Source organism: Macaca nemestrina, chromosome 5, assembly GCF_043159975.1.
Source record: "Macaca nemestrina isolate mMacNem1 chromosome 5, mMacNem.hap1, whole genome shotgun sequence".
Taxonomy (NCBI): Eukaryota; Metazoa; Chordata; class Mammalia; order Primates; family Cercopithecidae; genus Macaca; species Macaca nemestrina.
Window position 1 is genome coordinate 41,613,835 of NC_092129.1, and position 24,212 is coordinate 41,638,046.

At 37.9% G+C, this 24,212-nt stretch overlaps 1 protein-coding gene and 1 non-coding gene across 2 annotated transcripts in view; one reads left to right on the plus strand and one right to left on the minus strand.

Annotated features, from left to right (window-relative positions):
* Window positions 1-24,212, plus strand: part of LOC105465679 (peroxisomal biogenesis factor 7) — a 92,776-nt gene that overhangs the window by 24,800 nt on the left and 43,764 nt on the right. Inside the window, exons 6-8 of the mRNA XM_011714253.3 lie at window positions 17,211-17,317; window positions 20,447-20,560; window positions 22,774-22,829. Coding sequence (XP_011712555.2) covers window positions 17,211-17,317; window positions 20,447-20,560; window positions 22,774-22,829 — 277 coding nt within the window. The remainder of the gene's footprint in view (window positions 1-17,210; window positions 17,318-20,446; window positions 20,561-22,773; window positions 22,830-24,212) is intronic.
* Window positions 6,450-6,583, minus strand: LOC112423859 (small nucleolar RNA SNORA27). Its single transcript, XR_003014428.2, has one exon. It is a non-coding gene; the product is annotated as a small nucleolar RNA SNORA27 (small nucleolar RNA).

Genomic DNA, 24,212 nt, shown 5'->3' on the forward strand with positions numbered 1-24,212 from the left:
ACCTGTTGTTTCCTGACTTGTTAATGATCACCATTCTAACTGGTGTGAGATGGTATCTCATTGTGGTTTCGATTTGCATTTCTCTGATAGCCAGTGATGATGAGCATTTTTTCATGTGTCTGTTAGCTGCGTAAATGTCTTCTTTTGAGAAGTGTCTGTTCTTATCCTTCGCCCACTTTTTGATGCGGTTGTTTGATTTTTTTCTTGTAAATTTAAGTTCTTTGTAGATTCTGGATATTAGCTCGTTGTCAGATGGGTAGACTGCAAAAATTTTCTCCCAATCTGTAGGTTGCCTGTTCACTGTGATGGTAGTTTCTTTTGCTGTGCAGAAGCTCTTTAGTTTAATGAGATCCCATTTGTCAATTTTGGCTTTTGTTGCCATTGCTTTTGGTGTTTTAGTCATGAAGTCCTTGCCCATGCCTATGAGCTGAATGGTATTGCATAGGTTTTCTTCTAGGGTTTTGATGGTTTTAAGTCTAACATTTAAGTCTTTAATCCATCTTGAATTAATTTTTGTATAAGATGTAAGGAAGGGATCCAGTTTCAGCTTTCTACATATGGCTAGCCAATTTTCCCAGCACCATTTATTAAATAGGGAATCCTTTCCCTATTTCTTGTTTTTGTCAGGTTTGTCAAAGATCAGATGGTTGTAGGTGTGTGGTATTATTTCTGAGGGCCCTGTTCTGTTCTATTGGTCTATACCTCTGTTTTGGTACCAGTACCATGCTGTTCTGGTTACTGTACCCTTGTACTATAGTTTGAAGTCAGGTAGCATGATGCCTCCAGCTTTGCTCTTTTGGCTTAGGACTGTCTTGGCAATGTGGGCTCTTTTTTGGTTCCATATGAACTTTAAAGTAGTTTTTTCCAATTCTGTGAAGAGAGTCATTGGTAGCTTGATGGGGATGGCATCAAATCTATAAATTACCTTGGGCAGTATGGCCATTTTCACAATATTGATTCTTCCTATCCATGAGCATAGAATGTTCTTCCATTTGTTTGTGTCCTCTTTTATTTCACTGAGCAGTGGTTTGTAGTTCTCCTTGAAGAGGTCCTTCACATCCCTTGTAAGTTGGATTCCTAGGTATTTTATTCTCTTTGAAGCTATTGTGAATGGGAGTTCATTCATGATTTGGCTCTCTGTTTGTCTGTTATTGGTGTATAGGAATGCTTGTGATTTTTGAACATTGATTTTGTATCCTGAGACTTTGCTGAAGTTGTTTATCAGCTTAAGGAGATTTTGGGCTGAGACGATGGGGTTTTCTAAATATACAGTCATGTCACCTGCAAACAGGGACAATTTGACTTCCTCTTTTCCTAATTGAATACCCTTTATTTCTTTCTCCTGCCTGATTGCCCTGGCCAGAACTTCCAACACTGTGTTGAATAGGAGGGGTGAGAGAGGGCATCCCTGTCTTGTGCTAGTTTTCAAAGGGAATGCTTCCAGGTTTTGCCCATTCAGTATGATATTGGCTGTGGGTTTGTCATAAATAGCTCTCATTATTTTGAGATACATCCCATCAATACCAAATTTATTGAGAGTTTTTCAGCATGAAGGGCTGTTGAATTTTGTCAAAGGCCTTTTCTGCATCTATTGAGATAATCGTGTGGTTTTTGTCTTTGGTTCTGTTTTTGTGCTGGATTACATTTATTGATTTGCGTATGTTGAACCAGCCTTGCATCCTGGCGATGAAGCCCACTTGATGGTGGATAAGCTTTTTGATTTGCTGCTGGATTTGGTTTGCCGGTATTTTACTGAGGATTTTTGCATCGATGTTCATCAGGGATGTTGGTCTAAAATTCTTTTTTTTTGTTGTGTCTCTGCCAGGCTTTGGTATCAGGATGATGCTGGCCTCATAAAATGAGTTAGGGAGGATTCCCTCTTTTTCTATTGATTGGAATAGTTTCAGAAGGAATGGTACCAGCTCCACTTTGTACCTCTGGTAGAATTCGACTGGTCCTGGACTTTTTTTGGTTGGTAGGCTATTATTGCCTCAATTTCAGAGCCTGGTATTCGTCTATTCAGGGATTCAGCTTCTTCCTGGTTTAGTCTTGTGAGGGTGTATGTGTCCAGGAATTTATCTGTTTCTTCTGGATTTTCTAGTTTATTTGCATAGAGGTGTTTATAGTATTCTCTGATGGTAGTTTGTATTTCTGTGGGATTGGTGGTGATATCCCCTTTATCATTTTTATTGCGTCTATTTGATTCTTCTCTCTTTTCTTCTTTATTAGTCTTGTTAGCAGTCTATCAATTTTGTTGATCTTTTCAAAAAACCAGCTCCTGGATTCACTGATTTTTTGAAGGGTTTTTTGTGTCTCTATCTCCTTCAGTTCTGCTCTGATCTTAATTATTTCTTGCCTTCTGCTAGCTTTTGAATGTGTTTGCTCTTGCTTCTCTAGTTCTTTTCATGTTGGGGGGTCAGTTTTAGATCTTTCCTGCTTTCTCTTGTGGGCATTTAGTGCTGTAAATTTCCCTCTACACACTGCTTTAAATGTGTCCCAGAGATTCTGGTATGTTGTATCTTTGTTCTCATTGCTTTCAAAGAACATCTTTATTTCTGCCTTCATTTCGTTATGTACCCAGTAGTCATTCAGGAGCAGGTTGTTCAGTTTCCATGAGGTTGAGTGGTTTTGAGTGAGTTTCTTAATCCTGAGTCTAGTTTCATTGCACTATGGTCCGGGAGACAGTTTGTTATAATTTCTGTTTTTTTACATTTGCTGAGGAGTGCTTTACTTCCAATTATGTGGTCAATTTTGGAATAAGTGTGATGTGGTGCTGAGAAGGATATATATTCTGTTGATTTGGGGTGGAGAGTTCTGTAGATGTCTGTTAGGTCCACTTGATGCAGAGCTGAGTTCAATTCCTGGATACCCTTGTTAACTTTCTGTCTCGTTGATCTGTCTAATGTTGACAGTGGGGTGTTAAAGTCTCCCATTATTATGGTATGGGAGTCTAAGTCTCTTTGTAGGTGTCTAAGGACTTGTTTCATGAATCTGGGTTCTCATATATTGGGTGCATATATATTTAGGATAGTTAGCTCTTCTTGGTCCCTTTACTATTATGTAATGGCCTTCTTTGTCTCTTCTGATCTTTGTTGGTGTAAAGTCTGTTTTATCAGAGACTAGGATTGCAACCCCTGCTTTTTTTTGTTTTCCGTTTGTTTGATAGATCTTCTGTCCCTTTATTTTGAGCCTATGTGTGTCTCTGCATGTGAGATGAGTCTCCTGAATATAGTACACTGATGGGTCTTGAATCTTTATCCAGTTTACCAGTCTGTGTCTTTTAATTGGAGCATTTAGCCTATTTACATTTAAGGTTAATATTATTATGTGTGAATTTGATCCTGTGATTATGATGTTAGCTGGTTATTTTGCTTGTTAATTGATGCAGTTTCTTCCTAGCATCGATGGTCTTTACAATTTGGCATGTTTTTGCAGTAGCTGGTACCAGTTGTTCCTTTCCATGTTTAGGACTTTACTTCTTTATCAGCCTCTTGACAAGAATTAGCTGTGGTTCAGATTACTTTTCGATGATTCCAGCTCCTAAAGAATAATTCCTAGATTTCTGGCAAGGACAAATTCATGGATGGTAATGTTATAACTGAGATATGATACATGTTTGAAAGAGAAGGTCTTGAGTTTTGTTTTAGAACACTGTTTCAGAACCTGTGAGACATGCATCTGCTTGTCAATAAGCAGGTTGAGCTTGGAGCTGAGAACTCTGGCTTTGTGAATAAAAATTGTATCATTGGCTTAGAATTGGTAACTGAAGCCATTGCAATAAATCAGAGCACCTAGGAAAGACTAAGTCAAAGAAACCTTGGAATAGAGCACAAGTTGGCAAACTGCTGCCCTCAGATCAAAACTGATGGTTTTTATAAATAGTTTCATTGGGCTACAACTATGCCCATTTATTAACATATTGTCTGTGGTTGCTTTCACACTGTAGTGATGGAGTTGAGTAGTTGTGAGAGAAACTGAAAGGTCCTCAAAGCCAAAAATATTTACCGCCTGTGGCCCTTTACAGAAAATGTTTGCTGACCTCTGGTATAAATCCTCAAGGAGAGAGAAAGAAGCGGAAACTCTTTTGTGCAGTTGGCTGTTTAGTAGAGAACAGAAGACATTAGCTGGAAGAGGAGGTGGTGCCCCTAATAGTGTCTCCTCTTTCAGTTATGCAGCATCCAAAGATAGGCAATAGGTAGGATAATTGTTCCTTTCTTGCTAATAAACTGTATCAGTGCCCTGAGTTGTTGAATTATGTTGATTGGCTTTCTTAGGAGATATAATATCACACACTATTTTTCTCATTATTTCATTATTTTTAATTTTAAAAGTGAAAAATTACCAAACCATCCTAAATTGTGAAAGTACTATTAGGTTGAAAACACTCAGAAATGGAAACCTTCAGGTAAATTATATACAGACAAGTATATCCATTTAGAGTATGCAATTTTCTTTTTACAGGGAGCATGATTAAGGTGAAAGATTATGTAATTTTTTGAGATCCTAATAATGAATACTAGTAATGCCTATGTGTAGGGGCATAGTTAATAAAAGAAAAAATATTTTTGTTCTCTGATAAAAATTAACAGTTTTCTAGAATGATGAGCAGTACACAAAGTCAACTTATAAGGTTATAAACTATTATTTTTTGAATTTTTAAGCTAAGTCATAGCTTTTTTTGTCCATAATCTGAGTTAAATCTTTTCTAAGATTTAATTTAAATTTTTTTCTAAGACTTCATATGAAGTCGTTTGGAATGGGACCGGTAATACATTTTTTCTTCTCATGTTGCCTTTTCCAAGCCTAAATTCCTTCTTTGGTCTTTTATCTTTCTGTAACTTAGTTAACCATAAGGCTGAGTGTGTATTAAGTCAGTGGTAGCAATATTAATACATTTAATTTGAATCAGTAAACGCTTTCACTTACATATATAACTTGAGTTAATTATCTTTTATGTTTTTATTATTATTATTGAGACAGAGTCTAGCTCTGTTGCCTAGGCTGGAGTACAGGGGTGCAATCTCGGCTCACTGCAACCTCCGCATGCCGGATTCAAGCAATTCTCCTGCCTCAGCCTTCTGAGTAACTGGTACTACAGGTGTGCGCCATCACACCCAGTTAATTTTTGTATTTTTAATAGAGATGGGGTTTCACCGTGTTGGCCAGGCTGGTCTCAAACTCCTGACCTCAGGTGATCCACCCACTTCGGCCTCCCAAAGTGTTAGGATTACAGGTGTGAGCTACTGTGCCGGGCCTATGGCTTTGATTTGGAATCAATGGTTATGAGTTTTGTGCTTATAGTGAATTGGATCTGTAAGTTGACCACATTACTGGTTTGTAATTTTACCACTGGTGAAAGGTTCTACCGCAGAGAGTATTAGTCCAAGTCGAATTAAAGTTCTTGTAAGGATGTGAATTAGATTGACATTAGCATTATTTTCTTAGGTGAGGGATGCCTTTTAGCATTATGTCCTACAGTTTCAAAGGAGTCATTTCAAACTCTAGATTGAATTAGTGGTATAGAATAGATCCACCTCAAAAATGAACTGAGGCCAGGCATGGTGGCTCACATCTGTAATCCCAGCACTTTGGAAGGCTGAGACGGATGGATCACTTGACAACAGGAGTTCGAGACCAGCCTGGCCAACGAACATGGTGATACCTGTCTCTACAAAAATACAAAAATTAGCCGGGCATGGTGGCGCACACCTGTAATCTCAGCTACTTGGGAGACTGAGGCAGGAGAATCACTTGAACATGGGAAGTGGAGATTGCATTGAGCCTAGATAGAGCTACCACACTCCAGCCTGGGCAACAGAGCAAGACTGTCTCAAAGAAAAAAAAAAGAACTGAAACATGCTTCTCTTCTAGTGAAACAGTGAAGACCTGTCTGCGGGGAGCTCTAATTGGCAACATACACAGTAAACTAAAATTAATAATGAGAATATAATTTTGTATAGTTGGAAAAGTATTCATAAATACAATTCCTTGAACAATTGGTAGGTCTTAAAAAATTCCTTACCTTTTTATTTTATGTAATCTTGTTGATATTTTTTATTATTGAAGATTCTTTTTCTTTTTCTTTTTTTTTTTTTTGTTTGAGACAGAGGCTCTGTCGCCCAGGCTGGAGTGCAGTGGTGCAATATCAGCTCACTGCAACTTCTGCCTCCCGCCTTCAAGCGATTCTCTTGCCTCAGCCTCCCGAGTAGCTGGGATTACAGATGCGCGCCACGATTCCTGGCTAATTTTTGTATTTTTAGTAGAGATGGGGGTTTGCCTTGTTGGCCAGGCCTGGTCTCGAACTCCTGAGCTCAGGTGATCCGCCCGCCTCGGCCTCCCAAGGTGCTAGGATGACAGGCGCGAGCCACTGTGCCCGGGCTATTTAAGGTTCTAAAATTGCCTTGATTTGGGCATTTTTTTGTTGTTTTTTGTTTGTTTATTTGTTTTCAGTTTGTTTTCTCTGACAGGATACATGACTATGACAAACATGAAGTTTGCCTGAGTTTTAAAAAGGATATTTCCTTTGCCCCACTGGAATGACCAGTAATTACATACATCCAGTTGGCAGAGTAAAAAGAGGCTATTGATTTGTTTTTAATCATTGTTCTCTTTATGCGTATGACCAAATATAAATCTGATAGTGACAAAATCACAAACTAATGCAGCTGCATTTTTTAGACATCAGTCAGAATTATGTGTATTAGCCATTAGTCATTTGCGCTGAGTCACACACACCTCTTCCTTTTACATTGGTCTTTGTGTAGCATGGAATACATAGCATTGACTCTGGATAGTGCTGTAGAATCTGCGGTGTATGAGACTGAATAACAGAAGATTAATTGTTTGTAGAGCGTTAGTGTAATCACAACACTTAACTTTTCAAACTATCTGAATAGTGTAAGTGGGTAGTAGAAAAGCGATCTTTTATCAGCAGAATGATTGCTTCTGTAGAAGAGAAGACACCTGTTTAATTACATTACCTTCATGTGTTATGTTAGAAATTAATATAAATCTTGGTCGTATCAGCCAGGACTTCTTTGGTTGAAAGTAGAAAAAAAAAATTCTCACCCAAAGTACTTTAAGGAAGAAGATAACTTATTTGCTCACATAAGTGAAATGTTCAGAATTAAATCTGGCTTTATAGTCATGGTTGGATGGTAGGGCTCTGTCTTCTGTTGTGTTGGTTTCAGAATCAGGGTATCAGGCACCACATGATGGCAAGATGGCAGTAGCTCCAACCCCTAGTACATCCTTTCTGGTTTCTGTCCAGTAGGAAAAACTGAAAGATTCCTTCTCAGACATCCAGGCAGTTTCATTTTTCTGTCATGGGCTCTGATGAGTCCTTGTGGGTGTACCTGAACTAATCAGTGTGTGTGGGTGAGGGGGATATAATGTGTTGATTGGCTTAGGCCTAGTTAGTCCCTGCAGTTGGGAATGGAAAATGAGAGAGTTACCCAAACAACATGGACTGAGGATGAAAAGAGTGAATCTAGATTAGGTGAAAGGAGGTGGATGGAGTCTAAGGGGCCAGTATTCACTAAATTGGCTGCACATCTAAGGCTTCGGATAAATCAGAGGGGATTTGATGAAAATCAAGTCCTGGACCTGTAAGCTCTAAAATATGTGCTTTAAAAACTTTCCTTGTGAAATGGATACAGTAAAGCTGTTTTCTGCCCATTTTTATGACTTGGGGAACTCATTGGAAGGTTGATTTATCAAACATTTGCCATTTTCCTGAAATAATCCTTTGTGATGATTTACAAATATTAGTCTACTTAGTACTTTTTAAAAGATTCAAAGTTCTTCTTCCACTCGGCAAAAATATTGGAAGGAGTTGAGGTATAGTAAAAAGTCAAGGCAAGTTCTGAAACTCTCATTGTGCCTTAGCCATTTCAGAGACAAGAACATTTACTTACTGAGCTATGTACCATGCGTTTGTAAGCAAATGCAGTGCTTAGGTCTTCTTTTCTTCGCTTGTTTTCATACATTTCCTGTAACACTTGTGTATTCTTTTACATAGCCAAATGCCTTACATAGCCAAACATGAAAATATTTTTGATTGTTATTATATAAGATATGGTAGTAACCATCTTATTCAAATTTTTAAAACATATCTGAGTTCATTTCGATTATTGAGAAGGACGTTGCCCATGAGTCAGTCAGATATTTATCAAATGTCCATCATTTACTGGAGACTCAGTGAGGAAGACAACAGATGGAGTTCCTGCCCTCCTAGAGCATATCGTCCAGTAGGAAAGAGGAATGCTAAGACAAAATCTAGAAGCAGCTAATGATGAAGACTGTGAAGTTCTTTAAGGAGAGGTAATATAGCACAGTGGTCAGGAATAAGAATTCTGGAGCTGGACTGCTTCAGATCAAGTTCTACTTTCCTGCTGTTAGGAGAATTTCTTTGGTCATGCCGTTTAACCTGTCTCCTCATTCCTCATTTCTAAAATTAGGGTGATAATGGTATCCATATCATGGAGTGTTGAGGAGGAGTAAGTGGCTAATGTGTATAAAGGGCTTAGTTAGAACAGTGACTGGCAGAGTAAAAGCTCTGTGAGCATTACCTCTTTTTTTTTTTTTTTTTTTTTGAGACAGGATTTGGCTCTGTTGCCCAGGCTGGAGTGCAGTGGTGCCATCTCAGCTCACTGAAACTGCCTCCCGGGCTCAAACAATCCTCCAACCTCAGCCTACTAGCTGAGACCACAGGCGTGCGCCACCACCTAACTAATTTTTGTATTTTTGGTAGAGACAGGGTTTCACCGTGTTGCCCAGGCTGGTCTAGAACTCCTGGACTCAAGCAATCCTCCTGCCTCAGCCTCCCAAAGTGCTGAGATTACAGTTATTATTAACACGTATGCCCGGAATTCTGTGGAAATGTATAAATGGATTCCTGAGCTTGTCAGAGTTGACTGGTCAGATTACTTCCCTCAAGAAACAGTACAAGTATACATATGTAACAAACCTGCACGTTATGCACATGTATCCTAGAACTTAAAGTATAATAATAATAATAATAATAAAGAAAAAAAAAGAAACAGTCTAAGCTACTACTTTATGAACAAGTAAGAGGAAATGGGAAGTGGGAGGCAAAAGCTGGAATGTGGAGAGAACAGAGCATTTTTGAGGACCATCAGAATGGCCCTTGCAGTGTATGTGTGCTGTAACAATCGACAGTTAGTGCTTATCTGAGAGCTAAAACTCGTACAGCTCTAGAGTGACTTGCTCTAGGTAGACTCTGGAATGCATGGTTGTATAGTAACATACTAGTCCAGTGATTCTAGAATCTGGCTAATCATCAGAACCGTTGGGAGAGCATTAAAAAACAGCAGCAGAATTCTGGACTTCATCTTAAGTCTTGCCGAATAAAAAGACAGAATACCTCTGGGAGGTATATTTTTAAATCCCAGCTGAATCTAGTGAGCAGTCCAATTTGGGAAGCACTGTACTAGTCTATGGAATATCTCTGTTTGAGATGCCAAATTGACAGCTTAGTTCTATTTGAGGTAATGGGAATTGCATGTCTGTTTTCCCATTGTGGAATATACTCAACTCTTTTTTAAAAAGCCTACATAATGGTTTCAGTGCTGAATTCAGAGAAGTGGTTTCTTTAGTTTGAGAACTGCTTGGTTTTTTTCTCAGTTTTGCTAGTGAATTTATCTTTATTAATTCTCTTGCTTTGTCTTCTTGCTTACAGACAAGTGCTTGTTATAAAACATAACATAATCTTTGCATAAAGTAATCCCAATTGCAAAGTTTGTAGTATGGAACACATAGTTGTAAAATACTTGTTTTTCATGGTGGAAGCTTATGTGATAGGCAGTCAAGATATATTTTTCTGTCTAATCCTGTTGCACACATATAGTTAAGTGTATCTTTCAACTGATTACAACTTATATTTTAAGACTATATATGAGAACATAGCATTTAGTTTACTCCAAGAATTTAATCACCTTCAAGGTTGTATAGTTTTGCAAATCTGGAATCAAATTTGTTATCATTAGCTAAGCTAAGACAGGCCAAAATGGGGGAAGTTTTTAGAGAACTACTAATAGATCTAGATTTACCTTCCATAGCAGAGTTCCCTAAAGATATTGCATTTTGCCTATTTCATGATAGTTGTGTTAGTACAGAATTCATATTTCTAAATTATATGAGATAGAAGGGAAGAATATTTGGGCTCTTTTTATGAAGAGGATTGATATGAAGTAAATTATCTTTGGAATCATGAAAACTAAATTGTTGCTGTCACAGACTCCATCTAGTTGCGTAAGTCATAACCATGCCTGAATGTGTGGGATCAGTAGTTAAAGCAAACCTCATTCTACTGTAAGAAAAAGTCATATTACAGCCGAGAGGCACAGGGCATTTTCGTTAAGTTATATTATATTGGCCCCAAAGTACCTTATTGCTACTCAGTTCACCTCCCAGTTTTAGACTCTATGTTTACACTCATTCTCCTTATGCAACTTCCTCTTACCTGCTGCAATTTGAAATTAGACATAGTAACAGCCAGCACTTCCTCGTCCGTATTGTATATTTAAATTCACTGGTTCTGGCCAGGCACAGTGGCTCACGTCTGTAATCCCACCACTTTGGGAGGCCACAGTGGGCGGATCACTTAAGGTCAGGAGTTTGAGATCAGCCTGACATGGTGAGACCCCATCTCTACTAAAAGCTCAACAAAATTAGCCGGGCTGGTGGCAGGTGCCTGTAATCCCAGCTACTGGGAGGCTGAGGCAGGAGAATTGCTTGAACCCTGGAGGAGGAGGTTGCAGTGAGCCACTGCACTCCAGCCTGGGCAGCAGAGTGAGACTCTGTCTCAGAAAAAAAAAATTCACTGGTTCTGTCAGTGGCAGGTCTGCAGTTGATGAGAAGCTGGCAATTCAGGTGAGTCTATGGCACCATCACAGGGCCCTGATAAATGTCTGCCTGTCAATGAAAGGCCAATTGTCTGGAAAATTCAATTTAAAAAACAACATAAATACAGATGTCCTGGCAGCTGAAAGAGCTGAATGAGTCATTGTACCATTTGGTCATTAGGTCTCTTTCCTACCTGGAAAACAAAATGGTGAGGACAAAGTGCCAAATGGTTACATCAGGAGTTGCCGTCAAGGAAGTAGAATTCTCAGCTCCTGCCCAGCAGTCTTCACATTTTTATGCCCATTAAATTAACTGCAAGAGGGGACAGCCCAAGCCATGGCTTTTTTTTTGTTTTTGTTTTTGTCTTTTTTCTTTTTTTTTATATTGCGTGAGAGTGGTGGTGTGGAACAAAACCTCCCAACCTTTGTTACTATGTTTTTTAATCTTTTATTGGAGTATAATACACATATTGGACAGTGTATAATCTTAGTATACAATTTGGTGAATTCTCACAATGAACACATCGTTGTAACTGGCACCCAGGTAAAGAAACAGAACGTTCCCAGAGAGCCTCCTCCCATCCTTGTAGTCACTTCTCACCACCCCCCACCCCAGGTGACCAGTGTGTGGCCTTCCATAACATGGATTAATGTTGCCCATTTTCATACCTTTGTTACTGGTTTCTTTCATGCAACATGATGTCTTGTAAGACTCATCCATGTTATTCCTACAATAACAGTTCTTAATCTCCTAGTCCACATTCATTGTAATGTTTTGTCACTTTTAAATTTTTTTAATTTTATTTTTTGAGACAGAGTCTGGCTGTATCACCCAGGCTGGAGTCAGCGGCACAATCTCGGCTTGTTGCAGCCTCTGCCTCCTAGGCTCAAGCAGCCTTCTGAGTAGCTGGGACTACAGGTGCATGCTACCAAGGCCGACTAATTTTTGTATTTTCTGTAGAGACAGGATTTCACGGTTGCCCAGGCTGCTCTGGAACTCTTAAACTCAAGCGACCTGCCTGCCTCGACCTTCCAAAGTGCTAGGATTACAGGTGTGAGCCACCATGCCTGGCCTGTTTTGGTACTTTAAGTCAATTCACATACTCTTATTAAGGTGAACCCAAGCTCATTGATCTTGAGACAATGCTGTAGCTATAGTAGAATTTATAGTTTTAACCTAGTGTTAGATATAAATTCCTGAAAGTTAGTATATATTGTTTAGGCATTTCATATGTTTTAATGGAAGCCTCGTGCTTAATCTAATGGTTTTCTTTGGAGCTAGCTTCAGGAGACTGAAGCTTCAGGAGAATACCCTTTGCTCCCTTATTGTAATGAGTGATTTCCTTTGCCTACAAGTGATAGAACTGGAACTATGTTAGATCTTTGTGAAATTTGTTAAAAAACGTACTCCAGAAAAGGAAGGGCTGCTTGAAAGGCCCAGGACACATTCTGTCTCTCATCTGGACTTTTCTCTACTTGTTGACTTGACTCTGTGGACTGGCTTTCTCTACACAATGAGACACATGGCCACCAGTGAGTGGCTCCTGAATTTTTATATATATATATATATATATATATATATATATGTAAATTCACCATATTTATATACACACACACACATATACACTGAAGGCTGAAGAAGGTCATGAGAGATTATTTCGTCAAAGCTACATATATATTTTTTTCTGTATTTTTATATATATATTTTAAAATAAAATAAAAATTAAAAATAAAAATTATATATATATAAAAATATAGTATAGTTTAAAATAGTTAAAAAATTATAGTATATATAATTTTTATTTTTTGAGACAGAGTCTCACTCCATTGCCCAGGCTGGAGTTCAGTGGTGTGATCTCAGCTCACTGCAACCTCCACCTCTGGGGTTCAAGTAATTATTGTGCCCCGGTGTCCTGAGTAGCTGGGATTACAGGCGTGTGCCACCATGCCTGGCTAATTTATTTATTTATTTATTTATTTATTTATTTATTTATTTATTTTTGTATTTTTAGTAGAGACAGGGTTTTGCCATGTTGGCCAGGCTAGTCTCAAACGCCTGGTCTCAAGTGATCCTGCCTTAGCCTCCCTAAGTGCTGGGATGACAGGCATGAGCTCCTGTGCCTGGCCATATTTTTACGTTTTTGAGACAGGGTCTTGTTCTGTCACCCAGGGTGGAGTGCAGTGGTGCGATCATGGCTCACTGCAGCCTCGACCTCCCGGACCCAAGCAGTTTTCCTACCTCAACCTCCAGAGTAGCTGGGACTACAGGTGTGTACCACCATGCCTGGCTAATTTTTAAATTTTTAAATTTTAAATTTAAATTTTAAATTTTTTGTAGAAATGGAATCTCACTGTGTTGCTCGGGCTGATCTCGAACTCCTGGGCTCAAGTGATCCCGCAAAGTGCTGAGATTACAGGTGTAAGCCATCATATCCGGCCTCCTGAATTTTTTAAGTTGTAAATGCTACCATAAGAGAAGGACAGACATTATTTTTTCAGTTATAGTTCAGAAAAATCCCAAGTACCTACCTTTGACCTTTCAGCTGTAGTCAGAGCAGGGACTGAGGTACTGTAGTTGGTCTTGCCTGGACCTACCTTTGGTCAGTCAGTTGTGTTGAGGTGTAAGTCTTTATAGAATCACTTGGTGAGAAAAGGACATATGATATTCCTAGAAAAAGGGTATTTCTGGGCAGGCCAAACACTAGACGTCCACGTCACCCGGCATTACACACTGAAGGCTGGAGAAAATCATGAGAGATCATTGCATCAAAGCTATTTGGCATTCTGGAAGCAAATTCTACTGACTGGTGGCTAGACCACAGACAGTGATTATAATGAGGGCCCGTGAAGTTATTTGAAGCTCTAACCTGTACCAATTCTGAACAATTTCCTTTTGTTACTTTCAAACTCATCATTTGTTTTTCACAATGAGATATATTGTCACTAGTGGGTCCTGAATTTTGTAACTTGTCAATTCTGCCATAGAAGAGGGACTGACATTATTTTTCAGTTGTAGTTCAGAAAAATCCCAAGTACCCCCATTTGGCCTGTCATCTGTAGTCTGAACAAGGAATGAGGTGCTGTGGACAGAGGTACCATCCTTAGCTAGGTCCAAAAATGTTTGTTACAAAAGGCTATCAAAGTGGTTTTCAACCTTTTTTTAATGTAATAAGACAATATTTTTAAGTCAAAAAAGGAAAAAAATCCTGCATACAAAGCAGTAGTAGTACGTATTTGTGGATCCATAAAAATGTAATAGAAGTATTACCAAAACGCAGACTAAAGGGCTGTGGACCACATTCATGACTGTTGTGGTCTCTGGGCAGGGAGATGGGAAGTGGTATTGAAAATATAACAGATTTTTCTCCAATTTAAAGAAAAAGTGACATAGGGCTGGATGCAGTGGCTCACACCTGTAATCCCAGCAATTTGTGAGGCTGAGGCAGGTGAATTGCTTGAGCTCAGGAGCTGGAGACCAGCCTGGCCAACATGGCAAAACCAAAAATAGAAAAATTAGTGGGGCATGGGAGTGTGCGCTTGTAGTCCCAGCTACTCGGGAGGCTGAGGTGGGAGGATTGCTTGAGTCTGGGAGGTGGAGGTTGCAGTGAGCCGAGATTGCACTGCTGCACTCCAGCCTGGAAATAAAAGAATTAAAATAATTCCTCCAGAATTAGCCAACATTGATTGTATGGCATTTGTCCTCCAGCAACACAAGGAGGCAGCAGTGTAGCGTAGTTGTAAAGCTGTAAAGTGCACATGCTGGGGACCCAGACTCCCTGAGTTCTGGGTCCAGGTCCTGGTTCTGCTGCTTACTATCCTGGGTAAGTTATTTCATTTCTATATGCTGCATTTATATAGTACTATGTTCCTCATTTGTATAGTACTATACAATTACTTTTTATATCTCCAAATTCCTACTTTATGTAGTTGTGATGTTTTTAGAAAAAATATGTATAAAATGCTTAGAACAGTATGTGGTGGCACATTGGAAGCACTCAATAAGTATTAACTATTATTCATGTTGTTATTACTGGGGGGACAGAAATAACTTGTAATCATGGGTATTTTTTCTCATTTAAAAAAAACACATATTGAGAGCTTACTACACATCTGGCACCGTACTCACGCTACTACCTTGTCTCATTTCAGCCTTACAAGGCAGTTATTTTATTGTAGGTAGCAAACTGAAGATCAGCGAAGTAACTTGATTAAGCATCAGTGACCACCAAATGATTGAGCTGGATTAGAACCAAGCTCGGGAACTCCAAATGCCCCGTTCTTAACCCCTGCATTTCATTACTGCCAACACATTTCTTATCTTTCTTAAGCAACTTCCAAAGAAGCCAGGAAAAAATTGCCTAGGATAGCTAAATTTAGCTTAACAATATATGATTTAGAATTGGGAATATAGGAAAATACATGTAGATAAGTAAAAGATACTTTAAAAATTTAGCACTTTTATATACCATATTTGGCAGTGTCTACTATGTGTTAGAGACCATGCCAGGTGCTTTACAGAAACTTGGTGAAATTCTTAGACAGTGCTGCATGTTGGGCATTCTGATGTCTCCTTTAGAAATGAATCAGTCTCAGAGATATTACATATCCTATGCAGGGACCTAGAACCACAAAATGGCATTCATGACCCCACCTGGTAAAATGCCAGAAACTGCGTGCTTTTCATTACATGGAACTGGGTTTTCTCCCATTGTCAGTTGTTTGTATTTTACTTTTGAGGTAGCTGTATATATTCTGGATTTTATTGATCTTGTCATCTTTTGTTTCCTATAGTTTAGAAAAATTGGAGGCAAGCAACATGTAAAACATTTAATCAGGTGACTGTGCAGTTAGGTAATGCAAACTATTTTCGTAATAATGCAAAGTGTAATCTTTACATGTTTTTAGCTTGTTGGCCAGGCATGGTGGCTCACACCTGTAATCTCAGCATTTTGGGAGGCTGAGGCAGGAGGATTCCTGAGGTCAGAAATTCAAGACCAGCCTGGCCAACATGGTGAAACCCTGTCTCTCTCACTCTTTTTTTTTTTTTTTTTTTTTTTTTTTGAGACAGAATTTCACTCTTGTTGTCTGGGTTGGAGTGCAGTGGCACAATCTCGGTTCACTGCAACCTCTGTCTCGTAGGTTCAAGTGATTCTTCTGCCTTAGCTTCCCGAGTAGCTGGGCTTACAGGCGTCTGCCACCATGCCCAGCTAATTTTTTGTATTTTTAGTAGAGACAGGGTTTCATCATGTTGGCCAGGTTGGTCTCAGACTCCTGACCTCAGGTGATCCACCCACCTTGGCCTCCCGAAGTGTAGGGATTACAGGTGTGAGCCACTGCACCTGAGTGAAACTCCATCTCTACTAAAAATACAAAAATTAGCTGGGTGTGGTGGCACACATCTGTAATCCCAGCTACTTGGGGGGCTGAGGCGTGAGAATTGCTTGAACCCAGGAGGTGGAGGTTGCAGTGAGCCAAGATCGTGCCACTGCACTCCAGCCTGGGCAAGAGAGCCAGACTCTGTCTCAAAAAAATATTAAATAGGCCACGTGCTATGGCCCACGCCTGTAATCCTAGCACTTTGGGAGGCTGAGGTAGGCCAATCACGAGGTCAGGCGATCGAGATCATCCTGGCCAACATGGTGAAACCCTGTTTCTACTAAAAATACAAAAATTAGCTGGGCGTGGTGGTGCGCACCTGTAGTCCTGGCTACTCGGGAGGCTGAGGCAGGAGAATCACTTGAACCCAGGAGGCAGAGGTTACAGTGAGCCAAGATCATGCCACTGTACTCCAGCCTGGTGACAGCGAGACCACATCTCAAAATAAATAAATAAATAAAATTTTTTAGCTTTTTTTTTGAGGAGAAAAGTACACCTATAGCTGGCCCATTAACATATAGCGTACTTGACAATGAAAAGTAAAAAATTCTCCATTTTGGCTTGGTAGACTTTGCCCGCCTTTAGCAGTAAAATTGTTACTCTATTGTTGGTTTCTAGTACAATATGCGGGTACAGAGTGATCACTTTATTTCCTAATACAAGAATTTTCAGGGCCTTTCCTGCCTCAAAGAAAAAAGCAGCAGGTGTGTGATTAGTCAATATTGTGTTTATCTCTGTGAGATTCAAATTTTCCTCCTAAAAGCATTATCACAGTGCAACGTCACTTTTGTATTCCTTCATTTGAATAGTTCCTATGCATTATTATGGTTTAAAAAAATAAGTCTAAAGGTGGCAATATCCTAACACTGAAAGCAGTGTATTTTTGCTTGACTTATTATTATGAACACATTATGTCACTGCGCATTCAAGTGGTGTGATGGGAAATGATCAAGTCTTCCTTTTTACCAGGTGATCAGACTCTGAGAATATGGGATGTGAAGGCAGCAGGAGTCAGAATCGTGATTCCCGCACATCAGGCAGAAATCTTGAGTTGTGACTGGTGTAAATACAGTGAGGTACAGTGTATGGCTCTATCCTAAGCTGCTGTCCTTCCTAATGTTAAAATGTTCTAAATTTTATTTATCTTTGTTTATGTGGACTTTGGTGGTGTTCCTGGACCATTAAGTTAAATTCTGTCCCTTTCCTTTCTAATTAATGATTGTGACTGACCTGCATTAGCATTAATTGGATATAAGTGCTCATAAAACGGCAAAATAAGAAACAGAAATTTTCAAAGTTCAACAGTGCAGCCTTACTTGTTTGTTTTGGGAAGCTGCCTTACCAATTTATGTAATGTTTTTCTTTATTGCTCTTAACCCTGCAATTTTGTATCATCTTTTGCTTTTATTTCTTTTTCACTTTGCTAGTCAGGCTGTTGAACTATTTGTAATTTGATTTTTAATTTGACAGTCCATCAGTTTTTAAATTTTTCTGTTTCATCTTCCTTTTTAAGCCTAACCAATTTTCATGCCTCTGTAAGATAAGTGTCCATGTGCAACTTTTTTAAAGCTTCAGTTAACCACATGAACATATGAATCAGAGATAGAAATGGATTAAATATGTGTTAATATACTACAGTCATGCACTGCATAACAACATTTCAGCCAATGACAGATTGCATATATGACAGGGCCCTTAAGACATAATGGAGCTGAAAAATTCCTATTGCCCCCGAAGACCTTCCAGCAGGACTAGATGTAGAAGTAGAAGACAGTGATATTTATAATCCTGACTCAGTGTAGCCCTAAACTAATGCATGTGTGTCTCAGTTTTGTTTAAAATAAAAAAATTTAAATAGAAAAAAGCTTATAAAATAAGGATATAAAGAAAGAAAATATTTTTGTATAACTCTACAATGTGTTTGTGTTTTAAGTTTTGTTATTATGAAGAATCAAAAAGTAAAAAAAGCCAGGCATGGTGGCGGGCGCCTGTAGTCCCAGCTACTCGGGAGGCTGAGGCAGGGGAATCGCTTGAACTGGGAGGCAGAGGTTGCAGTGAGCCAAGATCATGCCACTGCACTCCAGCCTGATGACAGAGCAAGACTCTATCTCAAAACAACAACAACAAAAAGAAATTTTTTTTTAAAATAGAAAATTTATGAAGCAAAAAATTACAGTAAGCTAAGGTTAATTTATTATTGAAGAAAGGAAATTAAAAAAATAAATTTAGTGTAATGTTCTAGGCCTTCCCATTCACTCACTGACTCACCCAGAGTAATTTCCAGTTTTGTAAGCTCCATTCATGGTAAGTACCCTACTACCATTTTTTTATCTTCCATACTATATTTTTACTATACCTTTTCTGTGTTTAGATACAGAAATCCTTACCATTGTATTACAGTAGCCTACAATATTCAGTACAGTAACATGCTGGACAGGCTTGTAGCCTAGGAGCAATGGGCTGTTTCATCTAGCCTGGGTGTATAGTAGGCTGTACCACCTAGGTTCGTATAAGTACATTCCGTGATGTTCACGCGAAGATGAAATTACCTGATGCCACATTTCTCAGAGCATATCCCCATCATTAAGTGATGCATGACTGTATTTATGTCCCTGAAGTAGTCTGTTGACCGTGACAAATACATAAAATATATGCTTTGTTTTTTCCCAGTTTTAAATTAATTAAAGCTAAAGGAACATTGTACTGACAGAGTTCTTTAAATAAAAATAAGTAAAATAAGTTATTAATAAGTACATATGCAATGATATTAATCGAAACATTTCAGTGCTGATGACTATAGTTTCAAAGTCATAAATGAATTTTTCATATTGGAAAATTAATTATGGCCTGTATATTAGATGTTTGGGAATTCTAAACAAAGATGCTGATAGACATTTGAGAGTGGTTTACAAAATTTATTTTCTAATAACTGAAACTTTTCTTCAAATTAGCTTACACTAAAACCCAACATAGTCAGACAATGTTTGCTTGGTGCGAAAGTAATTGCAGTTTTTGCTATTACTTTCAATGCAAAAACCGCAACTACTTTTGCACCAACTTAAATCCTTTGCTGTTCTGGGTTATGTGGGGTGGACTGAGTGTGGACCCAGCACTTGACCTATTCACCTAGGACCTCTGGGTTCACTTGGGGCTCTAGATAGCAGAATTTGTAAAGCCAGAATAGATAAGAGACTCACCACTATTTGGTTACATTCTTGGATATGATTAGATATTGTATTAAGAATTGTGGTCCAAGAGAGTTGGAAACAATGATTAATTTAGATTTAGAGAACATGGAAAAATTTAATTCATAGCCTTTGCTTTTTCAGATGTACCTAAATGAACAGACCTCTTGCCTTTTAATGCCTGGAAAAACCTCAGAGTATGTTGAAACCCTTTTTGTTTGTTTGTTTTTTAGAGACGAGGTCTCACTGTTGCCCAGGCTGGTCTCAGACTCCTAGGATCAAGTGATCCACCGGCCTCGGCCTCCCAAAGTGCTGGGATTATAGGAGTGAACCACCGCACCCAGTCTTGAAAACCTTTTTTAAATTTTTATTTTTTTTTTAGAGGCAGGGTCTTGCTCTGTCATCCATGCTGATGTACAGTGGGGTGATCACAGCACACTGTAGCCTCTAACTTTTGGGCTCACACAGTCCTCCTGCCTCACTCAACCTCTCAAGTAGCTAAAATTACAGGTGTGTGTTACCATGCCTGGCTAATGTTTTAAAATTTTTTGGGTAGACAGGGTGTTGCTTTATTGCCCATGCTGGTCTCAAGTTCCTGGCCTCAAGTAATCCTCTCACCTGTGCCTCCCAAGGTGCTGGGATTCCAGGGAAAACCATTTGAAGAGAAAGCTGGGCTCATTTGTCAGATAAAAATTTTAATCCCCTGTGTACTTACTGCACTTGTAAAGGTGGATTAGAAAATCCACAATACTATTTGGAACTATGCCTTTTCCAGCTGTGTGTAGTGTTCCATCGTATATATAAAGCATATTGAGTTCTTTTTCTCACAAGTCATACTAATTTTTTGCTATTAATGTCTATGTTGATTCCTGTCTGTACTTGTTATACAACTTCTCAAAAATGGCTCCTGGGTTCATATTAAATAATTATCAGAAAGTAGATGTTGTTTCTAGTAGGAAAGCCTGCATACTGTTTAATTGCAAAGATGTCACAGTTTATGTTTCTCTGAATTGTTTTTAGAATTTGCTGGTGACAGGTGCGGTTGACTGTAGTTTGAGAGGCTGGGACTTAAGGAATGTACGACAACCAGTGTTTGAACTTCTTGGTCATACCTATGCTATTAGGAGGGTGAAAGTAAGTTTTCATCTTTTCTTTTATATGTAGAATAAAATTACATAAATATAATCAATGAAGCATATATTAAGAAGTGTTCTGGGTTTAGGGATTGGAGTTACTAATTCTTTTTTATATGTGTTTTTGTTACCTAGTTAATTAATATTGAAAGCTAAAATTAGTTAAGAATATTTGAATAATTATTGAATGAATTTGGGCAATGTAGACATTCAATACTTAACGTTAAATAAAAATCTTTTTCTCATTCTTTCACCCCCAATCTGTTATTTCCTTTAATATTATTTTTTTAACTATAGTAATTCACTTTTAGTATTATGTTCTTTATAAGTTTCTAATCAGTGAGAGTCTCTTTGTTGAAACAGGTGTAAAGAGATGGTTAATTCTTTTTCCTAACATGATAACATACATGACTGTTCACAGATGTTTGGGATATAGAAAGTTTTCTACTCTGAACAGCAGAGGATGAGGTAAATTTTTAATGATGGTCCCAGTAAATTTCTCTGGGTTATAAGATGACTTAGGTTAGTTTCCTGGCTTTCATTTAGGCAGGTTCTGCTAAATGACTGGAAAACATCTTATTAAGTGACATCTCCCAATTTCATCCTTTTTTTTTTTTTTTTTTTTTTACGTTAAGGGTAAAAAAGTACCTTATTGATTATTTTAATAAGATAATTACAGTATTCCTACTATTTTAAAAATTCTAAATTTGTTTTTCTTTTTTTTGAGATGCAGTCTTGCCCTGTCACCCAGGCTGGAGTGTAGTGGCACGATCTCGGCTCACTGCAACCTCTGCCTCCTGGGTTCAAGCAATTCTCCTGCCTCAGCCTCCTGAGTAGTTGGGACTACAGGTGTGCGCCACCATGCCCCACTAATTTTTTTGTATTTTTAGTAGAGACGGGGTTTCACAGTGTTGTCCAGGCTGGTTTCGAACTCCTGACCTCAAGTGATCCACCTGCCTTAGCCTTCCAAAGTGCTGGGATTACAGGCTGTGTCACCATGCCTGGCCAAAAATTCTAAATTTTTAGTTAAGTTAATATTTTAAGTTTCGCTGGCTGCAATGCAACATAGGAGACACAGTGCTGTTTTATTTTTTAATAAAAATTTGTTTTATGTGGACAAGTTTTAGCAGTTGAAAAATATGCTCTATGTATATTTCAGAGTGATTCTGAGAATGAAATAAGGTAATGTAGTGAAAGTACTTTGCAAACTAAGTGCTGGTCAAATGTAGTTACATATGTGTATTTAACTATTTAAAGTGCTGGTAAGACAAACACTGAAGAAAGGTAATTGCAAAGGTCAACTTATTAAGTACATTTTTACTCATCTAGAAGACGTTACTTGTCTTTAAACTTGCTTTTTATCCTTGATATCATTTTCCATTAGCTGTAATATACAAATAACATAAAAATATCTTAAAGGTGTTTTTATTTAACATTTAAATGTTTATTTTGATAACTTGTGATTATAGCAATTATATATTTGTAAAATTGGTAAATGATATAATTATATATTTGTACTATTATATAATTAAATCCCTTATATTTGTAAGGATCATTTTTGTTTGTTTGTTTGTTTTTGGTTTTTTTGAGCCAGAGTCTCTCTGTCACCCAGGCTGGAGTGCAGTGGCATGATCTCAGCTCACTGCAACCTCCACCGCCTGGGTTCAAGCAATTCACCTGCTTCAGCTTCCCGAATAACTGAGATTACAGGCATATGCCACCATGCCTGACTAGTTTTTGTATTTTTAGTAGAGACAGGGTTTCTATTAAACCATGTTGGCCAGGCTGGTCTTGAACTCCTGACCTGAGGTTATCTGCCCTCCTCAGCCTCCCAAAGTGCTGGGATTACAGGTGGGAGCCACCGCACCTGGCCTATAAGAATCATTTTTGGATAGCCAGTATGAAATTGTATTTAATTTTTCCAGAATAGCAACATTTTGGGAATATTTTGTTCTAAGTAAGTTCTAAAAAGCTTGAGGGATAATTTTCTTTGGAGAATATAAAAATATTTTTCCCGAAGATGGATACTTAAAAGGCCAGAAGATTTTGGCCTCAAATTAAAGCATATATGCTTTGGAAAAGCATAATTTTAAGTGACAGCTCTGACTCAACTTAAATTTATTATAATGTTTATGGAATGATCTTAGAAAGCAGTATTATTATCACAGCTGACTTCAAAAAGGGTTTTTTTCTTTTCTTTTTTTTTTTTTTTAGTTTTCACCGTTTCATGCTTCTGTGCTGGCCTCTTGCTCGTATGATTTTACTGTAAGGTACAGTGGTTTTTAATACATTTCCTTTTGAAATACCAGATAACATTTGCATCTTTGCAACTTTTATAAAAGATAATGTGATTACTCTTACTAACATGAAAATAATCTGAGATGGGTACATTTAAATATTTATTAGGATTAATATTATATTTTTCCTGTTTTCATGATCCAGTCACATATATGAGTAAATTTTTTCTCTTCAAGTATTAGCCTGGCTCTTCTGTTTAAAAGCCCTCTTTTCTAATAGATGTTTCTATGGTAACACTTTCCTACACTATGGATCGCATAGCCAATATCTTCGAAATTTAGATTTAGAAATTTGGAAATTTCATTTCTTCAGATCTAATTATATGAGTCTTAAGGCTAAGATTGCTTAGATGAAAAAAACAATGAACATGAATGTATGATTTTTTGTGAATGTAGATATATGAACATATATGTGTATATATGTGCATGGGTATCTAGATAAGAGTGTGTGTGGGTGTGTGTCTCTATTTATACTTCTAGTTACAGTGCCACACCACACAGGATTATTTTCTCTTTCCAAATTTGTAACTCTTGACTTCCATTTTATTCACAATATATTTTCTTATGTGTTAAACCCTGTAATGCTTAGAAAGTAGTTTCAGAATTGCAAAGCCATACCTTTGAAAAAAAGAATCTTACTGATTAGAGCTCAGCACTTGCTTAGAGTTTTTTTGTCTTTAGTTCAAATACTATATTCAGAAGTTACTTAGGTTAATTCTCCTCTTCTCTGTTAGAGTGTGGTTATGTTATTCACTTGAAACATGGTTTGATTCCTTTGTTTCTGTTTGTATTCAATTTTAGGGTTTTCCTCCCGTCCTTGTTGATTTTGTCTAGGCAAAACATTGACATGGTTTCAAAAGTCAAGATGTACATAAAGATATATTCAGAAAGGTGTCATTTCCCCCCTTCTATTTCCTCAGCCTTTCTGTTTTATTCTGTTCCATACTCTATAGGTAACTAGTCTCACTCATATACATAGACAGATATATATTTTCTCATTTCCCCCTTTCTTACACAAAGAGTGGGGTACTTTCGATACATACTCCTTTAAATTTTGCATTTTTCACTTAAAATATATCCTGGAAATCTTTCTATATCAAAGAGATCATTCTCATTCTGCATAATACACCATTGTGTGGATGTACTGTAGTTTATTTGGCTGCTCTCCTATCTATGGAGATTTAGCTTGTTTTCAATGTTTTGTAAATAAACAGTGCCACAGTGAATGATAGCTTTGTGTTACTGGAGAATTAATGTCCGGTATTCCTAGAAGTGGGATTGCTGAGTTAAAAAGTAAACACATGTAGTTTTGTTAGATGTTACTGAATTCCCATCCATAAGGAATATGCCAATTTT